We start from the raw sequence: 20,849 nt of genomic DNA on the forward strand, positions 1-20,849 counted from the left end.
CTTTTCTCTTGCATACGCTACTCGGCTATTGTTTGAAAATTGTTTGATACAATTGTTATTGTTCTGATGCGTCTTTCCAACTTTCCAGTCATTCGTAACTTTTCAGTTTGTAAAGTTTTTCCAATAAGGATGGCGAAAAGATTATCGGAGGGGTGACATGCGGGGGTGCAGATGGTGTGGGGTAAAAGCCAGGCCAACAAGATTCAGAAATGGAAACATACGATTTCGGTTTCGAATGTGCGTGCTGCTGTCGCTGCCTATGGCTGTGTTATTTCACACAAGCTTGGCTTTTCCTTGCACACTATCCAATTTTCCACACGGTATCGGGAAAAATCATACGACGAAATGATTGTCGCGCTACGCTGCTGAGATTCAGTACCTAATTATCATATGAGAAAAGATATTTTATATAAAATATTGTTTTTTATTAGCGACATAAGAACGCAACAAACACATCCTATTTTCTTCTGATGGTGGAAAATTCAGTTGTTTTTCCGTTTACATTATCGTGTGTATTGTTTTTTATTGGTGCTACTGTCGTATCGTTGTTCGTCACATAGAATAGATTTTGGTGTGTGACTCTATTTTCCCATTTTTTTTTGCAAAATGTTCTCTGGTGAAAGTCACAAATTGAAATCGAGTTTTTGACGGAAAAATGAGTTTTCATGGGGAACGGAAATCGGGGTTGTAAAAAGCAACGAAACATACTTAGTGCACATGAAAATGATAGTAAATGGACAGTTGGTGAACATCAGGAAAAAAACGTGTAAGTTTTCCACCTGCCGTACATCTGTGTTGTGTTTTTTGTTCATTTCCAGATAAACCGTAGGTCGCTGGGAGTCAGGACCTGATATTTTTTCGTTCTATTCTCGATTTTTGTTTGTGATACGTGTTTATTCGGAATAATTGTAATACGTGCTTTCATCAACTCAATCCAGAAATTGTAGCTTTTGTCAAGCAAAATTGTAACCTTCAATAAGTTTGTCAATCAATTATGTATCCCCAAAGGGATTCTCCAAGCTCCTCAGAGGTGAAAGTGGAAATTCATCTGATTCATCTGGCATTTAGCACAAGGGCTGAATGAAAAGTCACTGAATATCTAAAATCTTCAGAAAATATAGTGTAAGCAGTTTCCACGAAACAAAAAACAAGGATAATTAAATTGTATAAACATCTGTTGTAGGCCTGATTGAAAAGTAGGGGAGCAGAGCATTCTGAAGGTCGAATTGGTTTCATGTAATGCTTATTTAGTATTTCATTTGTTATAATATACATTTCCTGGTGCCTCCGGGTCCTTTTTAAGGATCTTTCGCTAAGGAACCAACCTAAGAATCCAACCAATTTTCGTCTCTTCTATTTACACTTGTATTTCCTAAGGCGCCCACGTGAACGGATATACTGATTTATGGTACTTTTGCTTTCTATTCTGTTTTTCGATATTTCGGCGATTTTAGTCAATTTAGCACATCAGTGGAGTGCAGGAAAAGAAACTCAGACTAAGGACCTTAAAGCCTTAAGTCAAACTCGCTTACTTTTAATTTAATCATGCCATCCTGGCTATTTTTCAACATTATTATTGTGTTAAGGGGAAGTTGCACCGCGTCCTTACAGAACTATTGTGCTCCTTTTATTAGATATAGGGTATCTATTAACCGTAGTATCTCAAGCAAGCCTATAACCGTTAGGAATTCTAGTATATTCACTACTTCCAAATATTTCAATTTTCTTAGATGCCTCGACCTACTTTGCACAAGTGCCCGACATTGTCCCAGAACGTGTATAGGGGTTTCATCACACTCCGCAAAAAACCCGCAGGCAGTGTCCGTAGATATCCCTACCTTCCGATGATAGTTTAACCGACAATGACCAGTGAGAATTCCCACTATGATTCGGAGGTTCTTCTTGGTGAGGTTTAAACAGCCCTTTGTGCGCTTGGGTTCGTATCCCCCAGTAAGCACCCTGGACTGCTCCATTCCTGGTAGGCCCGTCCAGTATAGTTCCCTCACCCGTTCTGTTACAGTTTTTAATGTCATAGCCATGAACTCGTTTCTGATTTCACAGAAGGGTTCTGACCCGTGTAAAGGCGTCCCTGCTCCCTTCTTGCTTAGTTCGTCCGCTGGTGCATTGCCTATCAACCCAAAATGGTCTGGAACCCAGAGTATCCAGACCTTATTGAACGAGGCGAGCATATTCGCTGCTTGGCTGTCAATCCGAATAGCAAGAACCGCCGAGATCTGCATTCACTAAACTAATACACATATTTAACGTTGTCTTACGCCTTGGTTTTTTTCCGAAATGCTGAAAATTGCCGGAAATAATTTTGACCCCGAGATAAAGATCCTACACTCGTCACGTCAGTAGGTTGGCCTAGCCACACTTACAAGACCCTTCCCTCGTCCAATGCTTTCGTAGACCAGCCCTATGCCCTTCTCGCCCTTGGGTATCCTGTTTTCTTAGCATGTGGTTCCCTCCTCAGTTCGAAGATGATTGTCTGGTGATCGCTGTTGGCATAGACTTCGTTAACGTGCCAAGGCATATCACGTACCAGTGTAGGGCTGACAAAGGTCAAGTTCATGATTCAGGAAAACCCCTCTTTGCGAAAGGTACCTGATTTGTGATCATGAGATCTGAGGGTATCAGCGTCTTGGGGTAAGTGTATAGCCTTTGAAATGAAGGCGACGAAAATGGGGGGAAAAGCTGAAAAATCCCTTTTCGAGGGTTTAAATGTTAATTTCTCGCTTAGTACTTACAAAATAATGAAAAGGAACCTGATTTGTAATCATGAGATCTGAGGGTATCAGCGTCTGAGAGCAAGTGTATAGCCTTTGATTTTTTGATGACGAAAATGGGCTAAAAGTTGAAAAATCATTTTTCGAGGATTTAGACGTTAATTTCTCGTTTAGTACTTTCCAAATAATGAAAAAAAAAACCCGATTTGCGATTTTGAGATTTGAGGGTATCAGCGTCAGAAAGCAAGTGTATAGCCTTTGATTTTATGATGACGAAAATGGGCTAAAAGCTGAAAAATCATTTTTCGAGGATTTAGACGTTAATTTCTCGTTTAGTACTTTCCAAATAATGAAAAAAAAACCCGATTTGCGATTTTGAAATTTGAGGGTATCAGCGTCAGAAAGCAAGTGTATAGCCTGTGATTTGATGATGACGAAAATGGGGGAAAAGCGGAAAAATCCCTTTTCGAGGATTTAAATGTTAATTTCTCGTTTAGTACTTAGAAAATAATGAAAAGGAACCTGATTTGTGATTTTAAGATTTGAGGGTATCAGCGTCTGAGAGCAAGTGTAAAGCCTGTGATTTGATGATGACGAAAATGAGGGAAAAGCTGAAAAATCCCTTTTTGTCCTTCTTCTATTGTGTGATCATTCGTATCTTTTGTGTAGCCTATTCTGGCATTTGGTTAATTTTTCCTCCTTTATGTGCTCTTTGACTCGGACATGAACCGGTTTTTGGTTGGGACACTCATTGCACTTCTTCCGGTGTATCCCACCCTTTTGTTTTTGGTCCTTTTCTATAGTTAACCGCTACTGGAGTGTATATTCCGTGCTAGAGCCAATGATCGACGCTAGATTGGAGAAATTATCAACGGTCTCAAAGTTGTCCTATCTTTATTCTTCTCGTTTGACCAGTGCGATTTGATGTTGTTGATTGGACTCATCGACAGGACGCTTAAAATGACACTGCGTCTAAGCAAATTTCGGGCTGAAAACGTGGCATATTGACATTTTTAATTTTGTTATTGCACTCACCATATGAAAGGTAGCGTTCAGAACATAATGTTACAAAAAAAAAAAAATTGCCAGGGGCGGCATTTTACCATAGCTTTACGCATTATGCTTAGAAATTTTTTCGTCTGATTGGAAATTGTCAAAAATATGATTGCTTAACTCATTTTTTGTATAACTTTATTTAAAATAATGCAAGAAATGCTCAAATCAATTATTTTTTTTCTCTCTCCCTTTTTTCCATTTATTTATTAGAGGACCATGTTAACATCATAACAATCTATAAGAGGAAGAAACATATGTTCGAGTGAAATGCTGTGAAGGATATTAGCCATCATCATAGCATTGTACGCTGGTTATGTTCATATATTGACCTAGAACTCATCGAAAATGCTCTTCATTTTCGAGTACTATTCAAGAAGGAGCTAGGAAAGGATTAAATTGGGTTTAAAATTGACTCCATTAAAAACTTCGGCAGAGACACATTAATCGCATTTCTTTCTATGAAGAGAATAAAGGAATTTGAAAAATACAAAATTCTGAAGCCTGAGAGCCTGGTTATTGAATGAAACGGAAAATTCCTATAAAAATATCATTCTTTAGTTGCATCTAAGCAACGTGAGACGAGTCTGGTAAAGAAGAGCTGTAGTGGTTGAAAGTGCTGATAGATTACGATTAGAATTATTTCAGCATGATTTTCTACTTTGCCGGAGATTCGTGTGCCTGTCATAAACGAATATATAATTATCATCTATGTTTCAAGCTTAAATAGCACAAAAGGCGACTGAAAAAATTCTTCGGGCAAACAATATTCAAATCGAAATTGAACGAAAACTGGAAGTTGAGGCACGAATGGAAGGGAGAAAAGAAACAAGCTGAATGAAGTTGAAAAAATTGGATAGTGTTTAAAGCAATATAATTATAATTATAATTCAGATGGCTAACAAATCTATTTAAAAGAAAAATTAATGAAGAAAAAATCAGAATTATAATTTTAAAATAAAAAGAACAAAATAATTGAAAATTCAGAGGAAAAATCAAAAAAATTGAATTTAAATATTATATATTGCTCTGGTGGATAGAGGATAAAGAAAATGACATTATTAGCTAATTGAAACTAGCTTGCGTATATTTAAACGTCAATCGTAAAATAAACAACTTTACTCAAATCCGTGCACCGTTACGACACCAACTTATAGATATTACTTATAAAAACAAAATATCTTCAATCTAAATCAACGGAGATCTAAAAAATAAAAGCAATAAATATTTAGAAAAAAAAAATAAATATTTACATTATTAAGAAAAAAGTGGCAAAAATGCGAACTTAAGAAAAAATCAGAAAATCTTTATTTTGCGCGAAAAAAAAAAGAAATAAAACGCAGGGAAATATTTCGCTTTGGGAATTATTTTTCCCTTTTCAACCTTATTAAAAATTGATTCTACGTTGCCATAATTAAAAAAAAAATCTTCCATAAAATTCGATGCTTATGTTAAGCGAGAGAACCAGTTAAAAGTTACCATCGACGTCGTAGATGAATCGAAACAATTGAATTATTTTCACTCCTTCAAGTCAAAAACACCAGAGTCTACTGGAACTTACAGAATTCCTGATTGGTTACTACCCCTTCATGGTCAAAAGTTCCCCGTAGAAGGCGTCATCGTCGTATCGCATCCTGTTAGCAAAAAAATACCCAATACTGCGGCGGGATTTTTAAATATTTACCTAATATCCTGGACTTTGGAAAATAGATAAAAAAAAAATATCGGCCAGATAAAAATTGCTTTCCTTAGTTATAGATATTCTAAAACATTCCACCACACAGTATGGCCTCGGTCGCCGCTTGGCTGCCATTTGCACGGGCGGCGGCCATCGGTTGGGTACCGATTGCAACGCATCCCCTCCCGCCGCCTCCCGTACCAAAGGATCGACGTAAAACCGACGATGAAAAGCTACTCATCAATGTATCCGGTCGCCATTTTGAAACATGGCGGAATACATTAGAGAAGTATCCTGACACGCTACTAGGTTCAAATGAACGTGAATTTTTTTACGACGAAGATTGCAAGGAATATTTTTTCGATCGTGATCCAGATATATTTCGTCATATTCTGAATTACTATCGAACAGGAAAACTACATTATCCGAAGCATGAATGCCTGACAAGCTATGACGAGGAGTTGGCATTTTTTGGAATAATGCCTGATGTGATCGGTGATTGTTGCTACGAGGATTATCGCGATCGAAAACGCGAAAATGCAGAACGATTAATGGACGACAAATTATCGGAAAATGGTGATCAAAATCTACAACAGCTTACTAATATTCGTCAAAAAATGTGGCGAGCCTTCGAAAATCCACATACGTCGACAGCAGCATTGGTCTTCTACTATGTGACAGGATTCTTCATAGCTGTTAGCGTAATGGCGAATGTTGTAGAAACGGTACCATGCGGCCATAGGCCCGGTCGAGCGGGGACGCTCCCGTGCGGTGAACGCTATAAAATCGTATTCTTTTGCTTAGATACCGCATGCGTTATGATCTTCACGGCAGAATATCTGTTACGATTATTTGCAGCCCCAGATCGCTGTAAATTCGTGCGTAGTGTTATGAGTATAATTGATGTAGTCGCGATACTTCCATATTATATTGGTCTTGGGATCACGGATAACGATGACGTTTCTGGTGCTTTTGTCACATTACGTGTATTTCGTGTATTCCGAATATTTAAATTTTCACGTCACTCTCAAGGATTACGTATTCTTGGTTATACATTAAAATCTTGTGCTTCCGAATTAGGTTTTTTGGTATTTTCGTTAGCAATGGCTATTATAATATTCGCTACAGTTATGTTTTATGCGGAGAAAAATGTAAATGGTACGAACTTTACATCGATTCCGGCTGCATTTTGGTATACAATTGTAACGATGACAACGTTAGGGTAAGTATATTTTCAATGTTTTATATTAATATATCTTAAGGGGGCAAACCACATTTGAGGGCCTTTTTTTCACGTACCTTTTTGAGATATTTTTAGTGAGAAGAATTACCAAATTTTCATATTTCGAGTTACCCTACAATATTCCGTTAAAGGTCGTAACTAGAGTTCTCCAACTGCAGGACGTGTCGCTACACTCCAATTTTAGCTGAAACCAAAAAGCGTGCAGTCTTTGATAAGATGACGCTTATCTCCAAACTTCCTGCATCTTCCCGACTTATCGTGCTAATTAATACATCCTGCTGCAAGCTGACCGAAATCGAGGCATCTGAAACGTCAGTTGAGAGATATTTGCTCCCTAACTCGGAACACGATCCAGCCTATTTTTACCTTGCCCGCGGTAATCAGTTTAATCCCTGATTCAACCGGTAAACTAATGATAGCGGTCTTTGTACCTCCATATGTCTTCTTCATCTTTTTGATGGCACTTTCTTCTATTTTGCTAAGGTTGAATTGTGCGCAACATAGATATCTTCTCGTGATGTGACTTCGTCTAGGTCTTCAGACTCGATTACTAGCTTTTGCTTCAGTTTGTTCACCGAGCACCTTCGCGAAAACTATCTGCCATCTTCTCGGTGGATTTGTTTCCGGATCGGCTCTGACTTTCCGAAGATTATCGGCATAAGATATATCTCTTTTCTTAGAAACAATGATTATTTCCGGACGAATTTTCTTTTTTTCGTTCTGCCGCTTTTTGTCGCTTATTTTTGTCCATTGTTCGGGTTTACGAGCTGTCGACTCTTCCCCTTTCGTCAAAATTGGGGCCGTAGTCGAAGAACTACTCTTCTTGGCCGCTTGTTGGACACCAAGGGGTTAACTTCCCCTGTCCCTACTCCGCTTGGCCGCGATCTAACTTACCTTATGTTGAGGAGGCGTCACCTGCGTCTTCCGCGTAACTTTGCAACATGACGCTTGGGCGTTTTTCTCCTCCATCGCTCTAATATAAGGCAATCAAAATTTTGGAATGCAATAAATTTGCACAAAAGTGACAGTTTTGAGCTACTATGACTCTGTTAATAATAGTACGATATTCACTAAACTTTTCAGTATCGTTCTCTATAGTAAAATCTTTATTACTCCATAACGTGATGATTCTATGGTAAACTTAAGGAGGCTTCCCAGTCAATTTCTGCCGCCATATTCTGAGTATGAAAAGTCCCTCTAAATATTCGTTGAGAAATTTTATCTATAAATCACAATTATATCTATTAAAATTTGCCCCAGAATTACTATATTCATCATTTTTCCCTCTTGTTGCCTGTTGTCCAAATATTTTTTGTCTTTAGACTTGTTAATTCGTGTTAGGGTTTTCCGAATAAACACTCAATAAATAATCAACAAAATCGAAATATTCCAGAGTGCTATGGGTTGTGTTTCGTTTTACCACGCTGGAGAATTAATTAAATTGATGCCAAAAATAAATACCTCCATGAAAGCGTGCATAATAAGATTCCGACATTCATACAACTGTGTGATGATGATGTGATTCGTTTGTGGAGTGGATAAAATTAAAATTTTACCGGAAAACTTTAATTTTAGATACATGGAATCAAGCTTTCATTCTTTTGAGGATTGCTCAGCCGTTTTACGGTAAACAAGAAAATAAGGTAGCGTAATTGCATCACAACAAGGAGATGTATATTAGCAAGTTATAAACTGTCTACTTAATTAAAGGTATTTGCTACTGATTTAAAATTACGAAGAAAGCCTTGCTTATTTACAACCACAGACCCAAAAATCCGGATCTTATTGATTCAAAGATTTATGCATTTCAGAATAATTAAATGGGATTTGCTGTTGAAATGAATACATTTCCTAAATAAATTTGTTTTTCGTAATTAAATCCTCCTCTCTACCCCATGTAAAGCCTTTTTCATGCAGAATGACGCATTTTATGTTTAGAACAAGACCAGCTAAATAACCCCAATATAGTATTAGATGCGCTTACACGTTCATTTCACAGTTTTGATTATGTACATGACTGAAAATTAATTTATTGCTTTAATAAATTTAGGTATGGTGATATGGTGCCAGAAACAATTGCCGGAAAAATAGTTGGAGGAGTATGTTCACTTAGCGGTGTGCTTGTAATCGCTCTTCCGGTACCTGTTATTGTATCAAATTTCAGCCGGATTTATCATCAGAATCAGCGTGCCGACAAACGTAAAGCTCAAAGGGTAAGTTTCTGCTTATAATTCTCTTTCAATAAAAATTTAATTTTAGCCTCATTGTAAGGGTCATGAGGTCAAACTGCCCATGCAAATTCTGCCTGTCTGTTAAGACTTGGGAGGTCATATTAAAAAACCTGTGATAATACATACATACACTGGGTATCACTTGAATAGCACATCCTCTACGAGATTGGTAGCATTTTCTTTACCTTGTCCAGGGGCAATCTGACGGGGGGATGCATTCGATAATATGCAACATTTCTTCGTTTTTTCCCGTCCTAACATTCCTTAGCCTTCCCCATTTATTACTTTCAATTTACCCACTCCTATCCCTACATTCCAATTTCAAATTGAACATGTCACTTTTGTAACTTTTAAATTAAGGGCTCATATTTATTTTATAAAAAGACTAACTACTGGTCCCTTTTCCCGAACCCCAAGATCGTTGCAACCCCATTTCCATCGTAGATATCCTCATTTCGAATGTGATCAAAACGTGTCATGCCACTAGTCCAACATCTTCGTTTCCATTACCGTAAGACGCCGTTCATTGTTTTTTATAGTCGGCCAACACTCAGAACCATAGAGTGCGACAGGGCGGGCGATATTGCGGTAAACTTTAGATTTGAGACGTTCGTTGATACGTCGATCACAAAGAACACCAATTGAGCCACTTTGGTCACGCCACTCGCAAGGCAGAGGTGAGGCAGCGTCTAATGAATTGCCTCGTACAAAACCATGGCCGTCTTCGTCCCTCTTTTGATAAAGCCTTAAATTTTGAGAAAAAAAACGGCGGAAGCAAAGTTATACATCTAATAGATAACTACAAAAATTCCATATCAAGGCAAACCTCCAATCTTCAGTTTGATGAGCATCAGTTTCCTTTTGTGAACTAATCAAAATTGCACATTTTAATGATTTACTTTAAAAATTTTCAGAAAGCACGTTTAGCACGTATTCGAATTGCCAAGGCATCATCAGGTGCTGCGTTTGCTAGTAAAAAGAAAGCAGCTGAAGCAAGATTGGCTGCTCAAGAATCTGGAATTGAATTAGACGATAATTATCGTGAAGAAGATATATTCGAGCTACAGCATCATCATTTGTTAAGATGTCTTGAAAAGACCACGGTGAGTTATGGTTTGAATATAACAATTATTAATCTTATTCTAATTCTTTAGACTTTCTTCTTGTTCAGAAGAGTGATTGTTATATTTATATTGTTTGAAATAAATTTTTCTCTCTATCATTTTATATTTTCTAGGATCGTGAATTTATTGAGTTAGAAATTCCATATAATGGACAACCAAAACGACCTGGATCACCGTCACCAATGGCTAGTCCGGCACATTCAACAAATAGTACTGTTGGTTTATTGCAATCATGTTGCGGTCGATGTTGCTCCCAACGATATCAGGTGAGTTTAATGTGATTAAAATTATTTCGATTCAACGATAGCTGTTTTGAAAATTTATTTAAAATTTTACGCATTACAGTTTTTTTTTCTCATTTACTTGATCACCTTTTTGCTTTTGAGTATATAAATGGACATGGAAGCTAGATAATCTGTTTAAGTTAGATTGAGAATCATTTCCATGTAATTATACTGCTTGAGAAAAATTCTATTCCTTTTTGGAAATTTTGATACGGATATTCGCTAAATTATCCAAGAATATTAAATCTAGTCTCCATGGCCATTGTCACATCTCTTCTGAAGAAGAAAAATATAATGATCTAATCACTCCGTGTTTCATCAAATGAGTTTGGGTTTTACTGCATAAAATGTCCGCTCTCGATTTATAGTTTTGAATTCGGTCTTCCCGTTTTCTCTGTTCATGGTTTTTCTTCACGAATCCCAAATGTTCATTACATCTATATAGTATATTATTTATTAAAATAACACCAATTTTATTTCATCTTTTGTTCAACACCAAACAGTCTCACTTTCTTTACCTAACAAAAGCATAAAAAAAACAACATGGCTAAAGAAAACACGCACAAATTTTTACAGAAACACAACATTGTTAGAAGCAAAATATTAGAGCTTTCCTAGAACCGCTAATAGAATTCCAACAAACTTAATATTATACATTTAAATGCAATGTACACCATATAATTCCCTCGTTCATATATTGTCAATGAGATGTTTAACATTTAGATAAGAGGAAACACGAAATATATATAAAAGTATTAAGTTGATTTTATATATACGTTCCACGGATTTGTACTAGGCAAGTAATGTGAAAAATAATTTTTTGTGTATTTTATAAGTTCAGATTTTTATATATTCCGAAAAAAAATCAAATTTTATTTAATTCCTGAATTTTTTTTTCAATTCTATCTGTTTCACTATCATTCAAAATAGCTTTTGTATTTTAATTGTAGTTAGAAACAATTATAATATGAAAATGTATTCCTACATTTGACGTTGCTTTAAAATTATCATTTCTTTGTATGGTTTCATTTCTTCAATTTGAAATGTTACAAAAAAAATTCTTCAGAATAAATTTTAAATTAATTGAAAGGAAATATCAAAGTTGCATTTGGCTTGCATGGACAATTCGAATCAGCAAAAACGGCATCGACTGCTATTTCTTAGCACCATTAATTTGTTAATTTTTATTTGCCTTTCCGCGAAAATTCTTGAAAATAAAAGTAGTAGGGATTGAAAAAATATATATCCAAAGAACACTTTCTTGATTTAACCTTTTTTTTATTTTAAAATTGATACAATTGTGAAACGTGATGGTTTGGAACTAATAGTTTTACTTTATAGTGTTAAATTTATGTATACTTTAGTATAATTTTGATTTCTATAAGACGAACTAATAAAACAGTCAATACCCAAATTCTTTGAAGCTTTTATTTTGTTTAGCATGATTGCTTTTACTAATAACTTCTACTTCCGCGTCCGCCCTTTTGATTGAATTTGATTCCGAACTTCTGGAGTTGCAAGTGATCGAAAAACATGACTTCTATCATCTTAGTATAATATTGTGTTCAGCTTGAAAAAGTATAATTGTGTTATATCAATTTAAATATGGATTAGACCACCCCTATATGGCCCCATTATTCAGGTTAAGATGAAATTAAGAAATATCCAATTGCCCTGGAAAATTCCATTGCGAAGCGATGATTCCCATTGAATTATCTACACAGAACCACCTCTTTTACTAAACCATCTACTTTTGTCAGTTTTCCTTGTATTATAAAAGCATTGATTTCAATAGGAAGGATAGATTCTTCGAGCCCTGAATTCTCTAAATCGCTTCGCTACTAATTTTATTCTCTTTGACCTCAATTACGTATATTTAGCTCTCTAGTGGTAATATTACTCGCCTGCGTCAGGGAAGAATATCATATCCATAGGGATAGTACTTAGCTTTGCTTGATAATTTATATGGATACAACTCTATTTAATATTTAGTGCGGTGCATCCATTTTTTTGGTCGAAATAATAAAGTACTCATCTTGGTTGACTAAATGGATGTCGATTTTAATTTATATATAGTACAGTAATATTTAACGGGGACGAAAAGGAGGTTTTGTGTCTAGAGAGATAGGAGGGGTTGAGGGAACAGATGAGTTCGTAGAACTCCCGTCCTAGGAGTAACCAAAAAATTTGATTCTTTTATGATAAAATTGAGAAAATTAAAATGCACCGCACTATATATTACAATACCATAATAAATAAGGAGAAAACATCTCAGCAAATATTTACTGAATTCTCTTCCATTATTTAATAAATTATTTTCCTTTTAGTAAAATAACGAGATTTTTAAGACAGAAAAGAACATGAAGGATTATGTAAACGCAGAGAAAGTACACTTAAAATACACTCTATCCACAAAATACAGCAACTTTCTGTTTCTCTGTATGTAGTGACAACATACAGTGCCTCTAGTTTTGAATTTCGTATATCTTTTTATTTTGTGTTTTTTTTTTTTGTATTTCATTTCACATTTCAGCCATCAATAATCGAAACATGTATTTTGACATAAGTAATCCCCTAAATCGAGTCCCCTTAGAAAAATAAATAAAAAAAAAAAACCATCACTAAATCACCAACCAAAATGTGAAAACTTCCTTACAGGACACAACATCCTATCGTTGTGGTACTAAACGCAGTTCTAGAATTTCACATGACGATAGTAGAAATACATGAGAAGTTCAAGGAATAGTTTGAATAATCCGAAAAACAAGCTGGAAAAATAAATACAACTAATTAGAAAAAAGCTGCTAAACAACCCATGCATTAAAAGTAAATAGTGGTAGTATGATAGTTCATGGGTTATACAAACTAGCAACACATTCGGGTTAAAGGATATAATTGATTTTCAACACAAAAGATACAAGATTTTATTAGCTATGTTCTTTGCTCGATACGTGATTCGGTAGATAACATTTTGTGAAAACAAATCAACTATTAATATTATACCATTCTGACTACCCACGAAATTAGATAATTAAATTTTTCTGTTATTTTTTTATGTTTGTTTCGACTGGTACATGAAATTTTATCATCGTTAGTGAAAATAATAGATATATATATATATTACTACTTTTGAATCAAATTACTATTTACACAATATATTTCAATTTAAAATTTAAAATAATTAACGTCGATATTCCCACCCGTTATATACAAAAAAATATATATATTCGAAGTTAATTTCTTTATTTTAGTCAAAGAAAATATTTTGTTATCAATTATATCAAAATACAAAAAAAAGAATAGTAAACTTAGGGCAAAAATGCCTTTAGACATTAACATTTTACCAAAGGAAAGGCTGGAATTTATTTAAAAACTCTCGAATTGAGCGAGAAACAATTTATTATGGTAGTTAAAATACATTATATGTTTTATTTTAAAAATGATTAAAAATAATAGTATTTCATTTTATACTCAACTAGAAAAATAAAGCAAATTAGCATACATAACTAAGATAGATACCTACGAGATGCAGTTTATATGTTGTTGTAATGAAATCTGTTTATTTTTTATACTAATACTCCCCTGGTGATAGTAATTAGTAATCCGCTAAAGACATTGATCTTCATTATTCAATTATCGAATAAACTTTAAATTCAGTATCTTCTAAACAACGTTGCTGTCGTAAGCTTATCATTTGCGCAGCATCAAGTGTGATAATAATGAAACTGAAGCATAATCTCATTGAAAATTGGAGATTATAAACCAACAATTACAAAAAAAACGGACTGTATACTCCAACAATGAGTGACTAGGGGACGTACAAACAACTTCCCTGCAGCAAATTTCCTTTAGTTCAATATCCCCTGCTATTATCAATTTTTTCTCTAAGGTCAGTGACAATTTCTACTCCAATTCTGAAGTTTATGACTATTTCTAAATTTCGCCAAAATGGCATCCTTTTCTGCACATTATTCAAATTTCCATTTCCTCCTTTGTTTTATTTTCCTATTCTGGTGTATGTATCGAATAGAAAACAAAAGGTGGGGAAAACTTGCTCTTTGTATAACATATATGTAGGTATTACCATATATGAGTTTTACTGTGCCAAATCTCCCATTCAAGAGTAATTGTAGGGTCTTATCTTGAATGATTTTTCTAGAATTATTTATCTGAGATCAATTACACCCATTTTCACCCATGCGAAATGGGGGAATTTTAAATAGCTCATTGGCTAACCTTACACGATCAGTATTTCATCAGACTGGCATCTGTCAGAATGACATAATTATAGAGCAAACTAATCGCCTATTTTTAAGGCAATGACTGATGGACTGATGAAAATTTAAATTTTTAAATAAAATTTGTCGCTCTGGCTGGACTCAGAATAAGTTGAGTATAGCGCAGTTGTCATTGTCTTGTTAATCGATGGTTCGGATCGGTAAATACATCCATCAATAATGGTTTTTTGTCGTCTTGTTTATTACTAACCACGTCAGTCCATCAGTTTTTCATCAATCCAGTTTTGATGGATTGACTTATGACAAACTGATTGAGAGCCATTGTTTTAAATTAGATGAATCTTTGATATAGATGAATTTTGAAAGTTTCGTAGAAAGTGATTTAAAAAACTAGTTGCTTTCGCAGAATTGGCCTTGAAGTAAAAGCACAACACGGCTTACTTAGAGAACACCCCCTGCTTTAGACACTTAGACACTCTATAGTTTCATTTAGTAATAATTTCTGATATAAAAAGCTCCCAGAAGATGAATTTTAATTTTTGAGTGTAAAAGATTCGGCTTCATTCAGTTATAGCATCTTTTAAAAAAAAATTCCCATATTATTTCTGTGATGCGTATTTTGCATTTATATAACAGTTTTGCGGCATCCTGAGTTCGCATATTAAATTTTTTTTAATCAAAGGACACAAACACCTTAATATTAGCTTAATATTTTGGTTTGAATATGCAATTGTTACTATTGTTATTGCTTCTCGTGGTTTAGTAGTTTTATTGCTTGGGTTTCAGTGTTTCCCTTTATTTTTAATCTCTTTCTTTCATTTTATAAATTTTACTTTTTCAGAAAAAAATACAAAAATGTGAGAATGAAACAATTCAATTGAGTCCAAATTTTAAATTATAATACAAAACTGAGCAAACATTAAATTTTCATTTTAAGTTTTTTATTCTACATGTTAATATATATATATATATATAATGTATGGAAACACAACAACAAGCAGTATTTTATGAGATACTATATAGAATGTCAACGGTTATGATGTGTTATCTTTTATGATATTTTTATGTAGTAATATTAAAATTTTACTATTGCTGATGATTACTTTTGTAATTTGATTTTTCAATGCCGAAAAAAAGAAGGAAATTGTTAAACTTTTTTGCTGTTTTTATACTTCTGCAGTAGAATAGGGTGACAATAAATACTAGGCAAAAAGTTATTTTTGAAAGACTGTTAGAAAACGTTAACATTTTTCTATATATTATTTGTTGATTTTCAATTGTTTGAGTTTCACTTTTCCTAATTATCAGTATCTTACTTAGATAATGAAGCAAAAATAAAAATAAAACACGAAATAATATATGCATGACTGTAAAACAATTTTTATATAGATGTATGATCATTCCTAGATGTATGTTTGAACGTATTCCAAAAAAAAAAAAAAAAACAAAACAATTTCAGTAAAAAAAATGCCACAATTTTTTTTTAACGCCCTAAGTTGGCCATTTGTATTTTGAGATTTTGTCTCTAATTGACAATTCATTTTAAATAAACTTCAAAATTACTACGTTCTTTTTCTTTCGTTTTTTTCTTCGTATTCAATGGGTTCTGATTACCTAATACCTAATATTATCACACAATTTATTTTCGAAAACCAGGAAAGGAATGGGAAGCAAGCTATCCATATAGCATAGAACGTAATTGAAGGTTAAACCTTGACCTTATAATGATTCTTTATACATTCTTCGTATCATACCATTTCGTATAGATTTTTCATCAATAATTCTTTTTTATTTTCCTTTTGAATTATTCCGTATATATTTTTCCCCAAGTGATTTTTTTTTATTTATTTTTTATTTAAAAAAAAAAACAGTGCTAATGAAAAGGAGAAACATGCAAGGCCTATTGCATTTTATTTTCATTATTGTTTTAATTTTTTACAACATAATTGAAGATGTAAGACTCTCCTCTCTTTCTGATAATTTTCGAATTGATATTTATCGAAGTTTAGTTCATTTTTTATTTCAGAAATTCAAATAATTCAATTGTATTGTATAGATGTTCCTCTTACATTTTTTTACTTCCATATAAGTTAATCATTTCCGTTTTAAATGGACATTGTCATTCGGAAAAGATATTCCATGCTCTTCATTCATGTGCTAAGGTTTTAGGATATATCAAAAGCGTTTAAGATACCCAAATAGATGATAGAATAATATTGATTGAGCAACAATTCCCATGAAGATGTTTAAATTTTTATACTCGTATCCTTATTTTCCTATTAATGCTTTTCTCTAATTTTTCACTCCATCTGCCATTTTCCTGGTTCAATATCTTATCTGCCCATCAAGCCTTCATTATATCTTTAAAACCAGTAGTAGATAGGTTAATCTATCTTTATTTTTGAAGAAAACATATAAATAGAAAATCCAAAACCGTTTCCGTTAACTTTCGGCACTACTTGTCGCCTCCCTCAATGCTTGAGCTTTGACGAGGAAAGAAATCCCAAATCGTTCTATTTATACTTCCTCTCTTAATTTAAAGCCGCCAGGAACCGCTGCCTTGATCCCTGTTGGTCACATCCATTTCCTTGTATTTAATATAATAAACACATGGTTTCCAAGGAAAATTTAAAGTTGAGCTACATAAGCGATACAAGAAAATCAGAAGTGGCCAAAAGTTTGGAAATTTATGAAACACCGAAGGATAAACTTCTCGACAGTGTGTGTGGCCCCACGTTGGGCGCCAATCAACCAAACCACCCTAACAGGTCTACTAGTCGTGAACACAGACTGCGCTAGCAGTTTGGCGATATGTGGGCCGGGGTTCTTGGTTCTCACATATTACCTCACTCTCAGGACACAAAGATTTAATCACGTACCTTGACTAAGGAGCCAACAAAACAAAACCCACCCGGGGTAAATTACTCTAATAGAAATCTAAAACCTCGAAGTGGAGTGATACCATCGAGGATTTCAATCCCAAAGGAGCTGATGTTGATGTTTTTCTGCGACATTTCTCCAAACCCAACTGCATTCAGATATCCCTGCTGAACTGGATGGTGAGTAAGGAGCGTCCTCGTCTTTGGCATACAATTTGATAGTGGATTCGAAACCATAGCGGGCTTAGAGAGTCACCTTGGAAAATGCCACGCCTGATTGGTATCTCTCTAGATATTTGTGAGGATACCGATAGCTTCGTGCTCCAATTCTTCATCACTGTTCTGAGCAACGGGTAACACTTGTAGTAACCACGAATCCGATATGGAGTCATGAGGAGGCCCACTCGTGCACAAAATTATAATATCCGTTCCATCGGTGAGACAAGTAATTGGGAGGAAAAATTAAATGTGGGCTTGATTTCCCCCGCGATAACTGGGATTTTGGATTTCTTTTCTCATCGGAATCCAAGCATTGAGGAAGGCGACAAGTAGTTGCCGAGCTATGTATATTTTAAAAAAATTAATTTCTAGTAATTTCTAGTCAATGGAAACGATTTTGGATTTTTTATTTATAGTGATATAGCTTTATTTAAATGCTCTAAACGCAGGTTTTTATTAAGAAATATATGAATCAAAACTCCATGATTATGGATCTACTGGTTAATTTCTCATTTATTAGATAAAACCATTCAAAATTTTCTCAAATTTTCAGTTGATTTTTTTTATCCAGTTCCATATGGTTAAGCAAAGCTTTTGGACATATATCCCTGATTTTTCGAAAATTCCAAGCTAGGTACAGAAAATTAAAAAAAAATATATAATATACCGAATTGTGGAGAGAATCTTTATTTTGATTTTGAAAATCCGACTTTTAAAAAACCTTTCAAATCCAACATCAAATATTTTTATTATATATATAATTCAGGCATGTGGAAAATATATACCAGCTACAGCAAATGTACAAAATAGTCAAACTGGTCAAGCGATGGATGGTACATACTTGGTGGAAGCTTCATTTTAAAAAGAAATTAAAAGAAAGTACACTAAGTATAAGCATTTCCGCGTCGAAGTGCAAGTGATATAGCAAACTCCTTTGTTAAACGAAACAATCATAGAAAATAAAATGATTGGTTATAAATATGATTTAAATGAATAATATATAACAGTAATATATAAAATGGATCGAATAGTAAACTATTTTGTCTATTTAAACAACTAACTTTATTTATTCTCTATTTCGATAAAGTAATAAAACCATGTATAAAGAAAACAAAAAGGTTCACTTGAGGCACGCTCAATAGTATTGATCTTTGGAAACAGCTTACAAATTAAATAAGCGGAACCAAGAGATTATTTACAGTACGAGGCTTAGTTGTAAGACCATGGAAAGTAACAAACCAGATACTATGATATATCTTTCAACATTCAATCACCAGCTAGCAGGTAACACATTTTAAGCCGCTTAACATCTCCAATTTACGAAAAATACTAAAGGAGGCTAGCGTTCCAGGCGGCTTGAACGACTGAATTAACAAGAAATTACTAAACTTTTTCTGAATATTGTCTATTCCTTCCCATTTTTTTCAATATTTTAATTCATCACTAATTATAATTGTTTGTCTTTTGTACATACACCTATTAGTAAAACATATTTTACATGTGTAAAAAGATCTTTAAAAAAAGTATTAATTTCAATTTTATCGATGAAAAGTAATTACTAATAACATGAAATCTAAACAAAATGGTCTTTTCTGGGGTCAGTTTCAAAGTGAAATTAAACGCCTTTTCAAAAATCAGTCGAAAGTTACCGGAATTAGTTACAGAAAAAGGATGGCTGGGACGAAAAAATCCAGACTAAAAATTATATAAAAAATTTAATGAAATACCAAATACTTTTTAGAGTTTCTACTAATATTTTTTTAACATAAAAACACTACTATTGAAATACAAGATGAGTGGTAGTAACGTTGCAGTAAGTATTACGACAATTCTATCACAATCTGGATGGATACAAAGTATGTTATCAGATGGTTCGTTGTATCATTACTCCCGATATTATGAGTAGACCATTTTTTGCCAAATATCACTTCATGAAACAATTAAAAGCAACATATTTACGAGAAAGAATGAATAGATGAGAAATCACAAATAGGCGATCACATAATGCATGTAAGAAATTGCAAATCTATTTACCTGATGTCGAATGTTATATATAAAAGGAAAAAAATGTAAGTTTAATCTTACAATCGTGTGCATGAAAATTACAAACATTTAGATTATAATTGAGTAATTCATGGCAGATAGATAATGCATCAAAAAATGATATTCTATGGTAATTTGGAATAATATTCCAAAAAAATTGCCTGAATGCATTTAGGAATGTTAAATACATTATGTTACAACAAAAATACCTAAAAATATATTTGAAGCAAAAAAAAAAAATTGAAAAAAATATGGTAATACTATTGAAATTCAATTTATAGATGCGATAGTTGTATGCAATATAAAGAAAACTGCAATCATAAAAATGAAAGAGAACAGAAAATTATCAACAAGTAAAAAAGTAATTATAGCAAAAATATATGTTTTTTCTGAATCATTTGTTCTCAAAATATTTATTTTTCATTTCTTAACAAAATCATGATTACATATTTATATTTCTGAAAAATGAAAATTATGGAACTTAATTAACGTAAATAAAATTTATTTATTCTTTATCTATTGGCTGTGGTTTCCTTTCCATATATTTCAATTTTATTACAGATTGAGAGTCAAAAAGTTTTGGAGAATCCATTTCCCCAATTAAATGAAAGATGCGTTCCGAAATAAACTTCACTGATAGCAAAGCCGTTCCCTATGAGACCATCGCACCTTAACACCGGCCATTGATTGCCGTACTGCGAAATAAGCCACCGATAAAACAGCTTGAAAAGCGTACTGGTCCGTCGTATATTAAATGGTAGCGATTTCGTGGGAAGAAATGATTTCCCTTAAGCGATTATCAACCATTACGAATGGATGAATCGTGGAGCCAAATTAAAGACACGATCCACAAAGCGGCCTCAGCAAACCTCGGGGTCACCAGGGAAGCGATGCACCTGCCGAGGTACTTGGCTTTGGAATGACGATATTTAAATGAAGGTCCGTAAAAGGAAACGTCTCTACCACAAGTTTCTCGGCGATAAAATGCTCGCCAATTTTAAAATTTATAAGAATGCCAACCGGGAACCAAAGAAAGCAATCGCTGTCACCCGAGTGGACCATTACAAAAATTTTTACGATAAACTGGACACTTGAGTTGGCGAGAGAGATCTTTGCTTCACGCATTAA

General features: G+C 33.9%; 1 protein-coding gene across 6 annotated transcripts; it reads left to right on the forward strand.

Moving 5' to 3' along the window:
* On the forward strand, positions 1 to 20,240 carry LOC119660718 (potassium voltage-gated channel protein Shal). Of its 6 annotated transcripts, XM_038069363.1 has the most exons (7): positions 3 to 766; positions 3,996 to 4,372; positions 4,431 to 6,682; positions 8,754 to 8,916; positions 9,849 to 10,037; positions 10,172 to 10,324; positions 18,445 to 20,240. In XM_038069363.1, exons 3-7 carry the CDS (start codon positions 5,568 to 5,570, stop codon positions 18,538 to 18,540), a joined length of 1,716 nt encoding a protein of 571 aa, XP_037925291.1. In that variant the 5' UTR covers positions 3 to 766; positions 3,996 to 4,372; positions 4,431 to 5,567; the 3' UTR covers positions 18,541 to 20,240. The 6 variants fall into 6 exon arrangements, with proteins under 6 accessions (XP_037925292.1, XP_037925293.1, XP_037925295.1 ...); XM_038069364.1 differs by lacking the exon at positions 18,445 to 20,240 and adding an exon at positions 13,001 to 15,414 and having other exon boundaries at positions 1 to 766; positions 3,996 to 6,682; XM_038069365.1 differs by having other exon boundaries at positions 2 to 766; positions 3,996 to 6,682; positions 15,422 to 20,240.
* The last annotated feature ends 609 nt before the right edge of the window (positions 20,241 to 20,849 follow it).

The sequence above is a fragment of the Hermetia illucens genome, chromosome 7 (assembly GCF_905115235.1).
Source record: "Hermetia illucens chromosome 7, iHerIll2.2.curated.20191125, whole genome shotgun sequence".
NCBI classification, from domain to species: Eukaryota; Metazoa; Arthropoda; class Insecta; order Diptera; family Stratiomyidae; genus Hermetia; species Hermetia illucens.